Here is a 19,060-nt window from a genome sequence, read left to right as displayed (position 1 = left end):
AGACGAAGACGCCCTCACCTGGAGCACAGCACAGGTTAAAAAAGAAGAAGAAGAAAAACTGGATCCACCGGTTTCAGTGATGTCTGCTTTATGAAAAAAACCCACACTATGTTACCGTGGGAAGTCTCTGCTCTTCGGCCGGTGTCTTTTTTTACCCTCTTCTACTTGTTGTTGTTTTCACTGAGGAAGGAGGGTCTTTAACTTCCCAGCTTTAGTGAGGGAAAACAACCGACAGAATCCTCACAGGGACGGAAATAAACTCTCGCGCAGGATTGAAACATTTCGACTAATTAAACGTTGAGTAACCAAACACTAAACGAGGGCAGACGCGGAGCAGCTCTGATGGTGCGTAAACGTTTAAAGTGCTCTTTTAAAACACGACCGACGTTCGTCTTTAACGTCGCTTTTCCTCGAGACAAACTGTATCGGGAACGTTAGTTTTTTTTAAATGTCGGTTTATGTACTTCACAGCTGGAGATGTAACGTTCATTTACTGTTGTTTGACAGGATCGGTACGGTGACCTGGATCTGGATCTGGATTGTGAAGAAGGAGGCGTAGCTGTGAGTAATGTTGTTGGATACATCCCCGTGACTGAAACTGTCAGGATATATTGTAGTTTTTCATATAAGTGATGCTAAATTTAAATCAACCAATATATTCTCAATTGTTTTTATGGATTAAGCCACGAGGCAGTATCTGAAATGAGTCCCACTTATATCAGATGCAACATTATTGATGCTTTTACATACATGCATCACTACTTACAATCCAATAATATGATATTCTGAAATGACTCATTCTACATTATTACTTTTACTTTGATACGTTAAGTACTTATTGCACTTTTAATATTTCGAATGCAGGACTCTTACAAGTATTTGTACTCTGTGGTAGCGCTACTGTTACTTCACTAAAGTATCTGAGTACTTCCTCCACCTGGTAGACGCGATGACATATTGTCTCATGCTGCTCTCTGCTCCAGCTCAATGGACCTGACTTTAAACAATGACTGTGAGGGTGTGCCACTTTTTAACACACACACACACCAGGCTTGCTATGGAGTAGCGAATATGATTAACCATTGTACAAAACAGGAATAATGAAGGTCAAGTTTCCCTTAGGTAAAGAACAAGGCTGGTGTTCTTCAATATTTTCCTAACTTACAAACGTATAAGTCCTATAGGACATATTATGATATAGGATATAAGACTCAATACTTTAAGGCACTCAGCCACAAGCCAATGTTTCCTACTGAAGACGACCATCTTTTAAATGTGTTGTATTATTTCATTGTTAACATTGGCTCAGTGATTTCCTAAAACACTGGGCCACTGCAGTTTTGAAACAAACACTGCTTAAAAGGGTAAATATTTCATTTATGACGGATTATTCTAAGCAGCGGATTAACATGTTATTGTGTTAAGTGGCTCTGTAGAGTGACTATTAACCTGTTACTCAGTCATACTGACTGAAACCACAAAAGAGTGTTTTTATCCTTGAGTATGTTGTATACATTTGTTTCATTTCCCTTTTTTTTTTTTTTTTACTCCTCATTCAGCAAAAAGCTGCGTTATTCGGTGGGATGTTCAAAAAATCCATCAAGTCTGAACCACTTCTCAAAGCGCAGGTGATGTTTTTAATTTAGAACTGGAATTTAAAATCAAATTTGTTTGATTTCGCTTCTCATAAAAAAGCGCCCGTGTGACCATTATTCACTGATGTATTGAACGGAATATTTTACACTAATTTTTAAGTATTTAAACAATTTGATGCTTTGAATATGCAAATGCTATTTTGTAAAATGTACAATTTCGATTAGAAGCTTGAATATAATCTATTGTAATAATGGATTTACACTATTTGATTCTGCCTCTACTCACCTGGGCTTTATGTTGACTTTACAGGACAGTCTGTCGGTCAGCAGTGAACTTTCAAAGAGCAGCGATAGTCTGACTGACAACAGCACCAAGGTGATGCTCGGGTGTTAATTCTTTGGGCTGTGTTTTGATTTATTTTTCTATTAACATCGCTAACTAATTTATTGTAATAATATAATGAGGCAACATGAATATGTGACAGTGATTTTTAGCATGTAGACAGACTTATTTCTTCCTATTTCAGGAGAAAGGAGGCGTATTTAAAGGAGTGTTTAAGAAGACATCCAAAGCTGCTAAAGACGGGCAGCCAGAGGTTTGTAGTGGCCCTCTGTGATGTGCATCTTGTTGCTTGTTTTTTAAATGTAACTAGAAGTAAAATTATTTTTCGATTAATCGATTAGTTTATCAACAAAAGATTAGTCGAGAACAATTTGGCGTATTGATTTATCGTTTAAGCCATTTATTCTAACAAAAATGTCAAACATTTGCTGGTTTCAGCTTCTTAAATTGAATATACGTACTGAACGGAATATTTGAGACAATTTTTTAGAATTTAAAGAATTTGATGTGTTCACCAGTAAAATGCAAATGCTATTTTGTAAAATGTACAATTTTGATTAGAAGCTTAGAATATAACCTATTGTAATAATGGATTTACTCTATTTGATTCTGCCTCTACTCACCTGGGCTTCATGTTGACTTTACAGGACAGTCTGTCGGTCAGCAGTGAACTTTCAAAGAGCAGCGATAGTCTGACTGACAACAGCACCAAGGTGATGCTCGGCTGTTAATTCTTTGGGCTGTGTTTTGTTTTATTTTTCTATCGACATTATTTCAGTTCTCTGAACATCGCTAACTCATTTAATGTAATAATATAATGAGGAAACATTATGAATATGTGACAGTGATTTTTAGCATGTAGACAGACTTATTTCTTCCTATTTCAGGAGAAAGGAGGCGTATTTAAGGGAGTGTTTAAGAAGACATCCAAAGCTGCTAAAGACGGGCAGCCTGAGGTTTGTAGTGGCCCTCTGTGATGTACATCTTGTTGCTTGTTACGAGAAGTGAAATTATTTGTCGATTAATCAATTAGTTTATCACCAAAGATTTGTCAAGAACAATTTGGCATATTGATTTATCGTTTAAGCCATTTATCGAACAAAAATGTCAAAACATTTGCTGGTTTCAGCTTCTTAAATGTGATGATTTGATGCTTTCCTTGTTTTATATTTCACTTTATATTAAATATATTTTTGTTTTGGACCATCAACTATGGTTATATTATGCTATTTTCTGAAATGTATTGACTAAATGATTAATAATTCTTCAGTTCAATAAGTTATCAGCATATGAATCGATAATAAAATTCATTACTAGATCACAGAAAATTAAAAATCAGTTTTTTTAATCAATTTATTTGCATGTTATTCTTCTACCCGCTTTCTTACATGTTGTTTCTAATATTACATTATTGTCTTATTCTCTAAAAGTCTTTTGTAATTACTCTAAACTTTCTTTCCTGAGTACCTGAGTGTGTTACTCCTGTCAACAAAAGTGAGTGACGAGCTTTTTAATCTCCTATAGGTCTCCCTCAAAATACAAAATCCTGAACTGTCTGTCAGTAGTGACAACTTAACAGACAACAAGTCATCAAAGGTGAGTCGACTTTCTGCTCGGCTATATTTTAGTTTTTTTTAAATTAGCCTTTGAAACTAAACCTTTCGCTGCCCTTTTGTCGTTAGGAAAAATCGGGTGTGTTCGGTGGGCGACTGAAACGATCTCCTAAACTAGGACATGTCCGGAGGTCTTCACAGGTGAAACATGATCTACTATAACGTGTCCTGCACCCAGCGTTATATATCATCAGCTGAATGCCTGACATGTAAAATGCCGTGTTGTGTTATTTCAGAAAGAGGCTGACGGATCATCTTTTGTGTTTCAGGATCTTTTGGACACCGAGTTCACAGCCAGTAACGACAGTCTGTCTGAGAACACCACGACGAAGGTGAGTCTCATCAGCCAAATCATTTTTTTAAATGCTTTGGAAAAAACTCACAAACAACTGGAAACATATACAAAAGAAATACAGTATTCATACAATGAATACCAAAACAACACTGATACAAAACAAATCTAAAATACAAATGTGATACAATATAAAGAATATTAACACAAATAAATACATTGAATATAATGTATTTATGTGATGTTTTGCAGTAACATTGTTGTGTGACCTCACAAAATAATCCTTACTAACTATGATGAAAGAGCAATAAAGTATTGGAAGTTGAATTTAATTAACGTTTGTGTTATTACTGTAACCAATCTCGCTTAAATATTTCTCAAAATCGTTCCAAAGCTTCAGATTATTAAACACTAATGAAGTAGAAAACACATCGAATTAGATTTGATTCTAAAAGAGCATTGAGTTCTTCCTGCGTGTTAACTAGTGACTATGTTGGTGGTGTTGTTTAACCTACAATAGGTGTGTTGCGATCGCCTCACTGGACGGTGAGTTTGAGGAGGGTGTGTTTTTGTTGTTTTGTGTGTTTGGAGGCGCATGCTTGAATCTGCATGCATCAGCAATTTGGAAGAACTGCTGGCCAACGCGTGAAGCACTAAATCCCTGCCTGTCCAGCTGACAGCTGACAGCTGCAGCAGTTCAAAATACAAAACAATTAGTTTGATTTAAATTTGTACATGTATGAATAATTATTATATGACTTTTTATTCTCCAGGAGAAAGGAGGGGTGTTCGGCGGGATGTTTAAAAAATCAAAGCCTTTTGGAGCGAGGACACAATCTCAGGTGAGAGTTGTGCGTCTCACTTTTCTCTCTTTTACCGTTGTTACATTATTACAAAATGGTAATAATCAATAAGAGATGTTTGTTTCTTGCGTTCAGGAGGATTTGTCTGCACCCAGCGAGCTCTCAGGCAGCAACGACAATCTTTCTGTGAATAGCAACACTAAGGTGAGCTTTGAACACTAAGGTTTAAAGTTTGTATGACTGATTGAAGTATGCTTTTCCTGTTTCGATGCATTTTGCAGATGGCCCTGTTCGACTCACTTTAGTTCAACTTTGGTCTGTGAATTTGCCCGATCACCAAGTAGAAACACAGATGCATTGTTCTTTGAGATAGAAAAGTCCTTCCTCTCTATTTATGATCCAAATCAGAAATGTGACACCAGATCCTTTTTCTGGTCTGAGTGCATGGCAGTTTCATTGAATTGTGGAATAGCATGACTGTCGTAAAGCTGTTTGTATTGAACTCGACTCAGCGGACAGTGAGTTTGGGAAAAGGTGAGGTAATCCCGAATGCATCAGCATTTGTATAAGGGAACAGGCAGCTTTTTGAACTCCCTACCTCCCTGTTCATATGAAACCGGGTGTGAACATGTAAATTTGGGCAACATTTTGCCAACAATTTTCATGTGACTTTCTTTCTCCAGGAAACAGGAGGGATGTTCAGTGGAATGTTTAAAAAGTCCCCAAAGCCTTTTGGAGCGAGGACACAATCTCAGGTGAGAGTTGTGCGTCTCACTTTTGCCTGTGTTACATCTTTATGAGATGGTGACAATAATCAGTAGGGGACGTTTGTTTGTTGCCCTCAGGAGGATTTGTCGGCACCCAGCGAGCTCTCAGGCAGCAACGACAACCTTTCTGTGAATAGCAACACTAAGGTGAGGTTTTTTTAAACCAGAGCAAAACTACTTATTCCTCAATTTAAATTTAGAATTTCGCAAAAAACATTTTAATGTGAATCCTTTCTCCAGGAAACAGGAGGGATGTTCAGTGGAATGTTTAAAAAGTCCCCAAAGCCTTTTGGAGCGAGGACACAATCTCAGGTGAGAGTTGTGCGTCTCACTTTTCTCTCTTTTACCGTCGTTACATTATTAGAAAATGGTAATAATCAATAAGAGATGTTTGTTTCTTGCGTTCAGGAGGATTTGTCTGCACCCAGCGAGCTCTCGGGCAGCAACGACAATCTTTCTGTGAATAGCAACACTAAGGTGAGCTTTGAACACTAAGGTTTAAAGTTTGTATGCTTTTCCTGTTTCGATGCATTTTGCAGATGGAACTGTTCGACTCACTTTAGTTCAACTTTGGTCTGTGAATTTGCACGATCACCAAGTAGAAACACAGATGCATTGTTCTTTGAGATAGAAAAGTCCTTCCTCTCTATTTATGAACCAAATCAGAAATGTGACACCAGATCCTTTTTCTGGTCTGAGTGCATGGCAGTTTCATTGAATTGTGGAATAGCATGACTGTCGTAAAGCTGTTTGTATTGAACTCGACTCAGCGGACAGTGAGTTTGGGAAAAGGTGAGGTAATCCTGAATGCATCAGCATTTGTATAAGGGAACAGGCAGCTTTTTGAACTCCCTACCTCCCTGTTCATATGGAACCGGGTGTGAACATGTAAATTTGGGCAACATTTTGCCAACAATTTTCATGTGACTTTCTTTCTCCAGGAAACAGGAGGGATGTTCAGTGGAATGTTTAAAAAGCCTTTTGGAGCGAGGACACAATCTCAGGTGAGAGTCGTGGAGTATTGCTGCAGCTTATTCCTCTCACCATTGAACCACGTTACTATGAATTATTAGGACAGGATCAGTATTGATTGGTTGACTTTCGTTTCTTGCCTTCAGGAGGGTTTGTCTGAACCCAGTGAGCTCTCAGGGAGCAACGACAATCTGTCTGAGAACACTAAGGTGAGGTTTGTTAAAGCCAGCCACTGTAAGACTGCAAGGTCAAAACTTAACAGTAAATGTAGTGACATTATATTGTTTTCATCAGGAGAAGGGAGGAATCTTTGGTGGTGTGTTCAAAAAGAAAGGGGCCAAATATCAGTCTCAGGTAAGATGGTCGAGTTTATCAATGACGGGCTTTTTAATCTAAAAAGTTAAGGATTCTGTTTTAGGAATATATTGTTTGTTATGAGATATGACGCAAGAGAAATGTTTGGGTAAATAAATAAATACATTTTACATTTATTTTTAAAACAAAAACAAAAGATAATCACATTCAAATTCTATACTTGGTGGCTTTATTCTTTTCTCTTATGTACATTTTGTTGATGCAGTAACTTAGTTTCTTTTTTTTCTTGCCAGCTGTACTGTGCCAACATTTATGGTTGTTTTCTAGTTAAAAACAGCTCAATGTTTCGGTCACACACTTCCCACCACTTCTAATTATCTTCAGGAAAAACTATGTCGCCCTTAATGTGGATATATTCTTACTTTTTGATGTATCCCTCTTGTTTAGGATGATCTGTCTGTGGATAGTGAACTCTCTGCCGGCAGTGACAGTCTCACAGAGAAGCCGTCAAAGGTGAGAGTTGAACGTGCACCTGTGACGTATCAACGCTAACAGAATATCCAGTTGATAAAATCAGTTTGTAACTTAAACCGCTTTGAATTGTATGTCAGGGTGGAGCTGCAGCGAAGATCCTGAAGAATCCTTTCACCTCCTCATCTCAGGTAATTTAATCTCGCGTTTTAATGCTGCATCTGATGAATGACGCTGCCAGCAAGTACATTACACCGTCGGCCATCAGTAATTACATGCTGGTAATGTGCATTGTGTTGTAACAGGATAAGGAAAAGACCGGAGACTTAAGTGAGAATACCTCTGCTGCAGAGAAGCCCAAAGCCAAGCAGGTGGGTTGTTATGAGTCGCTGAATTTCACCTCTGGTAACTTGACAAACAGTTTGGACTCTACCGAGACATCATGGCAGCTTTCTGATGTTGGTAATGGGCTCAAAGAAATGCCATTTCTTGTCCGAATGTTTAGGACGAGGATCTGCTATGACGTTAAAGTAAAGGTCAGTTTTATTTAAGGTGTCTCTGTCTTATTCCAGAACGGTTTTAGTGCGATGATCAAGAGCACGTTCTACACTGACAAGCAGGTAAGAAGTGCCGTACTGTCATTTCATCATCACGCATTAAAGCCTGAAGATATATATATTTTAAAGCTGGTCATACTAGTACTAGTATTGTTTATATTTTTTACGACAAATATGTGCTCCATCTGCAGGAGAAGGACTCTGACTCTGACTCTGACTCTGAGGACATATTGGAGAATGAAGAGAGCCAGCCCAGTCACAAACAGGTTTTTGAGTCGTCATAATACAAGTTTTTGTCTGATGGTTTCAATCTTAAATTTAATTTACGTATGTGGTCCTTATTTTGTCTTTTGTCCTCCTTTTTTGTGTTTTGTTACATATTCAGAGTAAATTTTCTGAGGCGATGGAAAAGATGAACCCATTTCGATCTCCAAACAAAGTAAGGAAGGTTGAGATTGTGATCTTTTGAGAGAAATGGATGTATCAAAAGAGTGTCATGTGCGTGTTTTTCATAAAATAATGATCTCTGTCATCTCTGCAGCATGAGAAGCAGTCAAGCTCAGATGACGAGGAGCCATCTGCAAGCAGCGAGAAGTCATCCGGCAACAAACAGGTGCTTTGACATTTAATAGATGGAAGGGGGAGATTCCTATTCGTGCAGCTACACACCACAGTCCACCGATGCCGTCAGGAGTTTAGCGTCTTGCTCTACCACCACTTTAGTGTGAGTGGGTGAATGTAAGGCATTCTGAGCGCTTTGTCTGGCCTATATAAAGTCAAAGGAGTCAGAGGTTTTTGAGAATCTTTTCACTCACAGGCTCGGCCTGCATTCCACCTTAACTTGTCTTGACTGGTCCTGTTGAGAGGCTCATACCTTTAGTATATGTCACAGGGGAGAGCTTAAAATATCTGTAATCAGCTCGTCTTGCAACTTGTTTTGCAAAGACCATGCAAAATTGGTATTTGGGGTATTTATTTAAGCTTTTATTTACTGTATTCACTGTATAGAGATGATGGAACAAACCCAAACGAGTCCCAACAACAACCTCTACGCCACCAGGGTGCCCCAGGCCAGCTCATAAAACTCAATTACATCAGATGGGAATCTGAGATATTTAGTGTTTACTGACGAGCCATTTTAAGGATAGTGCCCATGCATGCACACTTTAGTCGCAGCATAGTGGTTTGAAAACAAGAGGCTCAGCTAGCGGTTAGCCTCTGATCATCCGTCTGTGCTCATTTGTTTCAACAGAGAAAGCTAATCATGCTAACAGGCCGTTTTATGCTAACTGAACGACAAGTCCCACCAGTATTGGATTTTATCTCTTTACAGTTTAGCCAAAACTGATATTGATTCTCATATAGTACAAAGATACATCAAAAACAATAGTTAGCTGAAATAATAGGAAACATTGGTTTGATCATCTAAAACTGTATCGCATGCGTTTGAAAGTGGTCTGCAAAGATGTAAATTGTACAATCCATGATTTGTAGTTCAAAAGTTAAATATGCAGAAAACTGGTATGGTCCTTTGTCGATGCACAAGTAATCAGATTTAGGTTTAATAGCGTCCTTTGTTCAGAAAGACACAGAAGACACACAGACCCTCAAGGAGAACGCAAAACAAGGGGAAGAGAAACCCAAACCGGTCAGTCTATTTTTTGCATCACTCATGAGTCATCAGTGACCGCACACACACACACACACACACACACAGGCACAGCTGATCAACTCTGTCAAAAATACCCTCTCCCCTCACACTCCCCTGGACATCCTCCTCAGACCCTCCCAATCCTGCCTGCTCGTCGTCAAACCTCCCTGTCCTCCTGCTCCACCACACTGTGTGAATCTGTGTGTGTGAATCTGTGTGTGTGTGTCCGTCCTTGTTAGGTCAAAAGCATTAAAACCCAGCGAGAGAGGAAGGACAGAAGTGAAACTCCATCGGTTCCACCCAGAACAACCAAAGAGGTTTGCAAGCAGTTAAACCCAACTACGTGACATGTGGTCCAAATGAGACTCTTCTGACTTCCGTCTGTTCTGTCGTGTTACTAAGGCTGTGATCTCTCCACAGGAGATGAAGAGGACGTCCACATTCGACAAAGTAACAGCAAGAGAAGCTGTGGATAATCAGGTACAGTGGATTTCTCTAGAGTTAGAATACAAGTTAAATCAGTTAATTATTTTATAATTTGATAAATGAGCCAAGATGAATCTTTATTCTGTCCTCTTCAGGATAACAAGGACATGATCTCCAGATCTGCCAGAGCGTCAGAAGAGGTAGTTAAATCCTTCAGTGTTTAGAGACTAATGGCTGTTTGTGTCTGTTCTGAGCTGATGTGTATCGATGCTGGTTTATTCGTCCTGTAGAAACTGCTGTGGTTTCATTTTTAGGAGCTGAACAGTGACACAAAACCATCAGGTGCTGACGTGTACGCGCAGTGCAAGGGTTACACTCATTTATTGGTTTGCCAGTTGTGGCTGTTTGTTGAATATTGATTTAAAGATACAACTTTAAGCTTAAAGTCCCCCTCAGTTGAAAATGTGTTTTGCTTATTGATACTTCACTTGGATGTTTAAACCTTCACTGTGCAGAATGACATATTTTTCAAAGCGTCTGTCGAAGCTAGAAAGTTAAAAACGTGTTTATATGAGCTTGATCTTATGACATTACAACTAGTTACCTAAGTTATGATGAGGAAACTTGAAACCCTCAGTGCACATATACTTAAATTTGACATCTCAGTGAAGGAGGAGACATTAGTATTTAGTATTCATCAATTTTGATTTTATTTCCAAAGTGAAAGGGAGTAGATGTTATTTTAAGAGTTTTAATGAGGTAATTAAACCTTTTAGTGGAGTAAAATATTATTATTATATTATTATAATAAGTATTTTTTGTGAGTTTAAAACATAACTTTTTTTATTAAGTCATCTTCACCTAAAATAAATACAGTTCTGAGGAACCCTGAACAAATTTCAAGACAGAATATTGGTCATTGGATGAGCTTGAATATTATAATATCCACATTTGTTTTCACAAGCCTTCATCAGTCAAACTCAAACAAACTCTGAGGCACACATACTTTTTTTACAACACTTTGCTGAAACATCCTGTACATTTAATTAAAATGTAATGAGTTTAATCTGCTGCAGAGCCAACCAGACGATAAAGGCCTCAAAGATGACTCAGCTGAAGCCAAAGAGGGAGACGAGGGGAAACCTCCAGAAAGCAAAACAGTAAGTCTATTATCAGCATTAGCAGCCTTAAGATCAGAAAACTGATAGGCACACACACTGATTGGTATAGAATAGAGACTGACTGACCTTTAGTATGTTTGTATTTGTGAGTCTTAGAATCATTTAAATTGTCTGTGTGTTATGAACCCACATTTACTTCTGCATGCAGGTCACTGCGGCAGGTATTGTGCCACGATCTAATTGTTCTAGTTCCTGCTTCCTCCTGATTACTTCTTTCATGCCATTTAAATGACTTGTGTCACCACCAGACAGTGGTGAGGTTTATGAAAGCTCATGGTTGTTATTACGAAGCTTTTCAGGTTGTTACAATTATTACTACTTATTGCGTACTCTCTTGTTTCAGCTCTTGATCCTTTTGCATTATTTTGTAAACACAAAATTCCGGCTGATATATTTGGTATCTAAAGAGATTTGGCTGCGCAGCATGAATTACTGTCCCCCTCTTAGCCACTGCTTGTTAAGGAGTTGTTTGGGTTCATTATAGATGCTAGTGAGATTATAGTGAAGTTATTTTTGATGTACAGTAAACTAAATATATAGTTACTTACTTGTCTATTTAAAGGAAGAAACAGACACATGACATATTTGCAGAGGGACGTGTATTTGAACTGTACCACACATTAAGCACAGAAGTCACCAACAGTTGTAATGAAATGCAGTTCTTCCCGTTTTTGCTTCTTTGTCACGGCGCCATTTTTCTTTTCTTTTTTTACAGACCAAGGTGAAAAAACACAAGCACCATAATCCGTTCATGCCACATGCTGGAGCCAAGGTATTTTCTTTATTTTACTCTTCATACAGAGTCAAAACAGTCATGAAGACATTTATCTTCTTTGCACCTACTTCAATTCATTATATATATATATATATATACTTAATTCAGTAACGCCTCAGAATTGTGTGACAGAAGCCACCCAATGTTAGTTTATTTTAAATAAGGAAGGAGTTCATATGCAACCCTGTTTTACTTTACAGGCTCAGTCTGATGATGAAGGGCTCGATGAAGAAAACGATTCTTCTTCTAAAGACGAAAAGAAAGATGAAGAGGGCAAGGACACAACACGGGTATTTTAACACATTTCTTCAACTAAATGCTTGTTGGTTGAATAAAGGAGTTCTTGGTGTGATAGTCATCAGGAACAATATTTCCCTTTTACAGTAGTTGCTGCTAAAGGAACTTTCACACCTGTATCTTCCTCTGCGTAACACTGCAATTCTGATTTTTCTTTTTAGGCCAAAATCAAGAAACCTAAGAGACACAATCCCTTCATGCCTCGCGTCAAGGTAACATGTGACATGTACAAACTTGTTTCCTCCCGTGGGACTGATATTTGTATAAACCACACAGCCAAATCTCTGTTAACACACCACCTAGTTACAATTACTCCCAAGGATAATGCTACTGTATAACTGCACTTTGGCTCATTGAACAGTTTACATAATTGAGGACAACACGCATGTCTTCTGCACCCATTACATCCTAAAAACCAGAGAATAGAGGAATCACTGTGTGTTTCTGCATGACGCTGAACTGGAGGAACTAGAATCTGAGTGGACTGATCCAGGCCTTCGTGATACGATTGACTTGAAGCGCTATACACCACGTCCACTCATTTCAGGCATTTATTGGTGGCTGTTCTGTGCTTGTTTAGTTCATTCATAGCTTAGTAAAAGTCAAATTTACGGCCAAGTCTGTGAGAGAACAGAGCAGCTTCAGGGCTCCTTGTTTTAAATAGTTCAAGTCTCTGAACTCTACTGGAGAGGTGAACGTATCTCCCTTGCGGACCACTGAAAATATGCAGTCTTACCATGTTATGGTAAGACTTAATGGTTATTAAGTTAGCATAGCTGAAATTCCAAGCACATGCTACCTTTTTATGAGAAAAGCCCTGAGGTAGTTGCATAGCTGAAAAATAAGTAATTGTGGCATTAATATTTAGACTTTTCCATTTGTTCCAATAAGATCACTTCTTCCTGCAGAACATTCTCTGTGTGGAATTGATGGGAAACAATATCAGCCCAAAAGCAAAATATATTGATAATTCAAATGCTTAAACTGTGTTTGTGTGTGTGTGTGTGTGTGTTCATTGGTTTCAGGGTAAAGGTATACAGAGGAACGCACATGACGGAGCTGCAGGCACAGCAGAGGTAGAGTTCATAAAATGGCCATCAGTCTTCTGAATGACATTGTATTTGATGTTGCCTCACTTTGTCTCTTTTCTTCAGTCGCCTCTCGTGCAACTTTGAACATGTCTGCCAGTGTCAGTGTATTTGTCCCACAGACTGACGGGTTTCAGTCTTACTCATTGTGGTTCATGATTACAAAAGGTCCGTTTCAGTCATCAGACCCGTCCCTAAAACACACAACCTCTTTCTTATATTTGTCTCCATGGTGTCCACTCAGGTGTCTTGTTTTGTTTTTGCCCCCTCCACCCTCGATACGACACCCACCCCCACACCTCCACACAGTGTTTGTGGAGATGAGATTATGTTGTAATGTGCACAAACTTGTTTTTCTGCTTCCTTTTTCAACTTGTCTGAGGAAGATTACTTCTGCAAAAATGGCAGTACGTTCAGAATCCTTTTTAACCATCACTTCCTCCTCTTGATAGGCTCTTTCTGAGCATGTATAGCATTGATTAAGTTGATTTGAATACTTTTGTTTCTCAGTCATTTGGTCTCACTGACACATACTTAAGCTATACAGTAGACCCCACAGAGCTTTTGTCTTTAAGCAGGACAAAGAGATCTTGGTATTGATATGAGTGAATAGGATTTTAATGTTGTATTATTTCTGTTGTTTCAGAATGAAGGAGGAAATAGAACCTTGTTTGACCAGCTGGAGGACTTCCGTGTTGACCCATCACAGCCTGAAGACAGACAGGTTGGTTTCTCAAGCAAAATACGTCCCCATAGTAACATGTCAATCAAATCCAAGGCCTCGTTAATAACCGTTTGTATGGCAACCATAAACAAACAATCCCATACAAATCTAACTGTGTCTTTCAGGATATGGACAACCTTATGGGGTGGTGGAACAACGTGGAGTGTAAGTTACAAATTAAATGCTTTCTTTTGGATTTTATCTGACAGTAAAAGGCCCAACTTTTAGTTTCTTCAACCATTTTCACCATACGACCAAAAGTATGTGGACGTCCCTGTTTACATACTTCAGTGTGCTGTTTTTCATGGTTTTGGCCCCTTAGTTCCAATTAAAGGGAAATCTTAATGCTGCAGCATACAATTACATTTTAGACAATAGTTCCCTGTTTTAACAGAACACTGCTTCTGTGCACAAAACCTGGTCCGTAAAAAAGGATTGATTTTAAATTAAAACAATGAATAAAAAAGATAGATTTATTGCTCTTGTGGCTGAATGGGAACAAATCCCTGCAGCCAGGATCCAACATCTGGTAGAAAGAAGAGGAGTGGATCCAGTTATATAAATAGATGAATGCCTATACTTTTGTAATAAGATGTTCTGAATGTTTTAAGAAAACTTTATCATTATTTCACATTTTCGCTTCCTCAGCTTGGGAGGACACGCCTCAAGATGGTGACATGACAGAAAAAGAAGAGGCCAAGTAAGTGAAGGCTAAACTGGGTGTTAATATAAAACTTATATTTCTTATTTCTGGTGGTATTTAGCCATGCCGATAGCTTCAGTTTTGAGATGTCCGCATCTAAAAATGTCCTCCGGGACCCCAATATAACGGAGGAGAATAGAATTAGTATTCTCACTGCTCAAAACACTGACAAACTTCAATCTGAACTTGTTCGTCTCAGGGCGTTTGCTGTGACCGCAGAGAAAGTGCAGAAGGGCATCCGTGTCTTCAACAAGCTGTTCTCGGAGCGCGCTGAGAGCCTCTGGCAGCACGTCATCGACCTCAACGGCATCGCAGACGCCCTGGACAAGTTCAGCAAGAACACAAAGATCGCTCAAATCACCGGCGGCTCTACCAGCGCCATCGGGGGCGTGGCCACCATCGCCGGCCTCGCCCTGGCCCCGGTCACCATGGGAATCTCCTTGATTGTGACAGCGGTGGGATTGGGTGTCGCCACGGCAGGCGGTCTGACATCGGCAGGTGCCGGCATCTCCAACCAGGTCAACAACTCGATGGACCGCAAGAAGGTGGAGAAGATTGTGCAGGATTATCAGGACAAGATGGTCGACCTCAACAAGTGCCTGAAATTCATCAAGCAGGGTATCGAGAACCTGAAGAGGTTCGACCTGATGAAGATGAAAAAAAACGCCTACAACCGTGACTTCCCTGTGCTCAGTAGCAGTTTCTATGAGGACGGCGCCATGGCAGGAAAGGCCATCCTCATCAGCGCAAATGAGATCATGCGTGTGGTGCAGATCGCCAACGTGGCGGGCAGCACGGCAGCCAGAGCGGTCCAGATCGCCAGTATGGCCACTGGTGTGCTCACCGGGCTCTTTGTGGGTATGGACATCTACTTTGTGGCCAAAGACTCCAAAGAACTCAAGAAAGGGGCCAAGTCAGAGTTTGCTGCCAAAATCCGGGAGGTGGCCACGCAGCTGCACGAAGGTCTGGTGGAGCTCAACGGGATACGGGAGGAGCTGCAGGCCACCACGCCGGAAGCTGAGGGAGGCAATGATCCGGCTGCTTTGAACAGCGACAGCAAAGGGAAAGAGGACAAACATGACAGTTCAAGTGAGGATGAAATCGACCGCATTAAAAAAGCCATTAAAAAGGACTATGAGAACCGAGAATATGTTTGAAGGAACTTTAAAAACTGGAAAAAGGCCTTAAATTGTGTGCAAAAGTGTGAGGTGTTTTCGGCTCAAAACTCCAACATACTGCTGCATTGTTGGTGCCAACGTCTTAAAATAGAAAACCTATTTTGTATGAGGAAACCTTATTCTTGATGTAATACAGTAGTTTCTAAAATGTCTGAACATTTATTTTATGAACCTGACTTCTTGAAACTTAACAGCGTACCCACCACTGAGAGGAACGGAGGCTTTGCGGGAGATAAAGTATCGTATCTGCTTCTCTGGCTGCTGTGCCAAGTGTGAAACTGCCACTAGAGATTGTTTATGTGCTTAAGAGACGAGTGCCTTTATTACACAACCTTAGAAATACACTATTATGTAATGTGGCATTAGTCTTCATGAAATAAGTCTTGTTTTAAAAAAAAAAAAGTAATATAAACCTTTGTTTTAGATAATAATAGACTATTATGTTGCTTAAGAAGCAGGATGGGGTTGCACCAGCAGTTTGTAAATATGTTCTCACTACTTCTATCTATCAAACTAGTGATTCACTAAATCGTGGTTGCACCATTAAAACTTCAGGAATGTCTTAGCCAGTAAAGACTTAAATAACGTGTAATGTGTTAGGAAACACCTGCTAGAAGTCACAAGCACCTTAATCACAGTTTTAGGAAGCGAGTGATATATTGATCTTAACTGCCAATCCTCTGTAAATGTTTGCACTAGTTTGTTTTAGTCACATGTGCAGAAATATGTGTTTTAGAGTTCGGAGTATTTTGCAATTAAGGATGAGTGGGAAATATCTGATTATGCTAACCTAGCCAACTTTATTTGGTAATATTGGGTTTTTCCATTTTCTTTTGTAATTCATGGTATACTATGTTTCTTACCACTTAACAACATTATTAAATATGATTTTGATCGAGTGTCAGGTTGGGTTTGTGAACCAAATGTCCTCTTATCTCTGAAACCCCTCTAAACTGGTCATATGTTAACGAGCTGACATTAGCTAAGCAGCTGTTACACCTGTCAGTTCCTGGGTGTAAATATATTCAACTTATCTCTACGTGAGAATCAGTTGTTGTGGATCCACATGTTTTAATTTAAGGATGTGTAATCTGTACTTCGTAAACACTTGGAACAGTTCAACATAAGTAAGACACAAACATAAAAACCTGTCGGGAGAACTAATGGGAACATATGATGGTCACCTTTTTCTTTCAATACTTCGCCTAGTTAAGTCAAAGGTGTTCTACCACGTCTTCTGTCCTATTAGATGTTTTAATGGTTTCAATGTGTAAAAGTCTCTACGTCGATAACTGGAATGACACAACACTGTAAAAACCAGCCAGGATTGTGTCAACCGCTCCGGTTTGCCTTCTCCTTTTATTATTGCATTCACATTTTAAAGACTGATTTCTGAAGTCAGGGTTTGATATGCAGGCTGTGCTGTAAGCGCTGATGTTGGTACTGTGGATTGCTTAAAGAACCTAATATTTATTTTTCTGGGTGGAGTTGTTCATTCGACACTATCTCTTTATGTGCAATATATCGTAAAACTGTAATAAATGTAAGATTGTTAATTAAAGGTCAAAGAAACATTTTTTTGTCAATCTGTTGCTTTTTAAAGTCTCTACGCAAGCAAGCAAACACTTACGTTCCCTTTTCTGACTCCTGTGCACTAACTGAGTTGGTATTTGCTCAGTTAATAACCGAGATCAACGTGCTCGTCAGAGTCACCTTCAGCACTGTTTACTTTTCTTAATTTCCACGATGAATAAACATAGTTATGCGATTAGGTTAGATTCATGCTGCCACACAGACCGGTCGATCCACGTCCACATGAGCAGCATGTACCGTTTAGTGTGCCAAATTGCTCTATATAATGTAACTGTTTTAAGTTACCAAATACTACAAAACAAATAATACAAACTCAGGTTTCCCCTTACTATTTCTCCTGATCAGCTTTGACACGTGTCTGCACTTTGATTGGAGTCCACCTGTGGCAAATTAAATTGATGGACATGATTTGGAAAGGAACACACCTGTTGATATAATGACTCATGGCTGCCAATGCACATGAGAGCAAAACCCAAGCCAACGTGTCTGAATACGTTCTAAATGCACTAAACGGTATATACTATGTGGAGATGTAATATTTTCAGAACGGTTAAATTAACAAAATTGATGACTAATAATAAAATATTGTCTAAATCTTTGTGATGATTTCACAACGTGTCAGTGTTTCGGCTCCTGCCAAGATGATTAGTGCAGTTTAGTTTTCTATTTTGAGACCATCTCCCATCACGTTTGGGTTTTTGGGTTCGGGTTTCATGTTGCTGACACCTGTGAAACTGATGCGTCAGAGTCACGCCGCCTGTGGAGACGCGTTTCTTCCGCTCCCACAGACACAGGTAGACCTCAAACTGGCCGCCTCCCACTCCCAGGTGAGTCGACAGCCATCACAAAGCTAGAAGGGAGACAAAGGTTTTCAGATCTTGATTCTTCTCCGACTGCAAAAACCAGGTGAGATGTTGGAGCTCTTTTGTTTGTCAGGAACATGGCGTATTATGCAACAGGTGTTTTCACAGTGAGGATTTGTGCCACATAAACTCTCAGGGCGTGTTCCCGTTTGTTTAAGATGCTTTGTTCGACCTGTAAGTGATGTTGCCTTTGGGTGTTGTCGTAAACATTTGTATTACTTCATGCTGCGGTGTAGACTCTTGAGGAACATGGGAGCGTGAGATGTACAGGTAGAGCGTACATGAATAGTTGAGATGTAAAGGTGGAGAGGAGGAAGGCTGAAGTTGATATTGTTTTGCATTTTATGTAGGCAAAATACATGGTTTTATTTCACATTTATGCATTTTATTTATTCATTTTGTGTGTAGTTTTTGCACATTTTGTCTAAAAATTCACATTGCAAATGGGTTTCTCTGATGCAATGCGTGTGTAGTTTGAAATATTTCCATATGAAACAGTAGACACACAGGCTGGTTATTCAAATTGCATCGATACCATACACATTTCTTTTGTTACTGAAACTAGAATTACATCTTTTATTTTGCTATTTAACTCTATCTGGTAGTAATCCCATTTTTAAACTAGCTGTTATTTTTATTTAGTAATATTTGGGAACTTTGGTCTATTTTACTGTTCGAATAAAACAGCAAACCATCTTTGTTATCTTAACAAAAGCTGCATGTATAACAACTTAATTGAAGCAGAACCGCTATCCAACGTTTGACCAAATAATAAAATAACATAGGATAGGATTTTATTAATCTCAAATGGAATTGTTGTGCCATCTTATTTGTAAAATAAAAATAAATGTAC

The 19,060-nt window shown here is 39.1% G+C and overlaps 1 protein-coding gene across 2 annotated transcripts; it reads left to right on the top strand.

The window, feature by feature from the left end:
* Window positions 1-67: 67 nt before the first annotated feature.
* apol1 (apolipoprotein L, 1) lies at window positions 68-17,325 on the top strand. Of its 2 annotated transcripts, XM_079172809.1 has the most exons (38): window positions 68-345; window positions 508-561; window positions 1,560-1,628; window positions 1,906-1,971; window positions 2,123-2,191; window positions 2,586-2,651; window positions 2,826-2,894; window positions 3,463-3,534; window positions 3,621-3,692; window positions 3,821-3,883; window positions 4,617-4,685; window positions 4,782-4,850; window positions 5,330-5,401; window positions 5,492-5,560; window positions 5,654-5,725; window positions 5,822-5,890; window positions 6,355-6,417; window positions 6,532-6,594; window positions 6,680-6,739; window positions 7,148-7,213; window positions 7,312-7,362; window positions 7,477-7,542; window positions 7,744-7,791; window positions 7,920-7,994; window positions 8,114-8,167; window positions 8,270-8,341; window positions 9,619-9,696; window positions 9,800-9,859; window positions 9,961-10,005; window positions 10,882-10,965; window positions 11,702-11,758; window positions 11,962-12,051; window positions 12,220-12,270; window positions 13,084-13,134; window positions 13,793-13,870; window positions 13,996-14,035; window positions 14,519-14,570; window positions 14,773-17,325. In XM_079172809.1, exons 1-38 carry the CDS (start codon window positions 343-345, stop codon window positions 15,728-15,730), a joined length of 3,285 nt encoding a protein of 1,094 aa, XP_079028935.1. In that variant the 5' UTR covers window positions 68-342; the 3' UTR covers window positions 15,731-17,325. The 2 variants fall into 2 exon arrangements, with proteins under 2 accessions (XP_079028935.1, XP_079028936.1); XM_079172810.1 differs by lacking the exons at window positions 5,330-5,401; window positions 5,492-5,560; window positions 5,654-5,725; window positions 5,822-5,890 and having other exon boundaries at window positions 69-345.
* The last annotated feature ends 1,735 nt before the right edge of the window (window positions 17,326-19,060 follow it).

This window comes from Pholis gunnellus (genome assembly GCF_910591455.1).
Source record: "Pholis gunnellus genome assembly, chromosome: 14".
Lineage (NCBI taxonomy): Eukaryota > Metazoa > Chordata > Actinopteri > Perciformes > Pholidae > Pholis > Pholis gunnellus.
This window is presented reverse-complemented; position numbering and strand designations above follow the sequence as displayed.

What these genes read in the sequence shown, in the direction of transcription:
- apol1 (XM_079172809.1), top strand. An exon ending in TGACTGACAACAGCACCAAG is followed by an intron (nt 2,652 to 2,825) that starts GTGATGCTCGGC and finishes TTCCTATTTCAG; the next exon opens with GAGAAAGGAGGCGTATTTAA. An exon ending in GAGCGAGGACACAATCTCAG is followed by an intron (nt 4,686 to 4,781) that starts GTGAGAGTTGTG and finishes TCTTGCGTTCAG; the next exon opens with GAGGATTTGTCTGCACCCAG.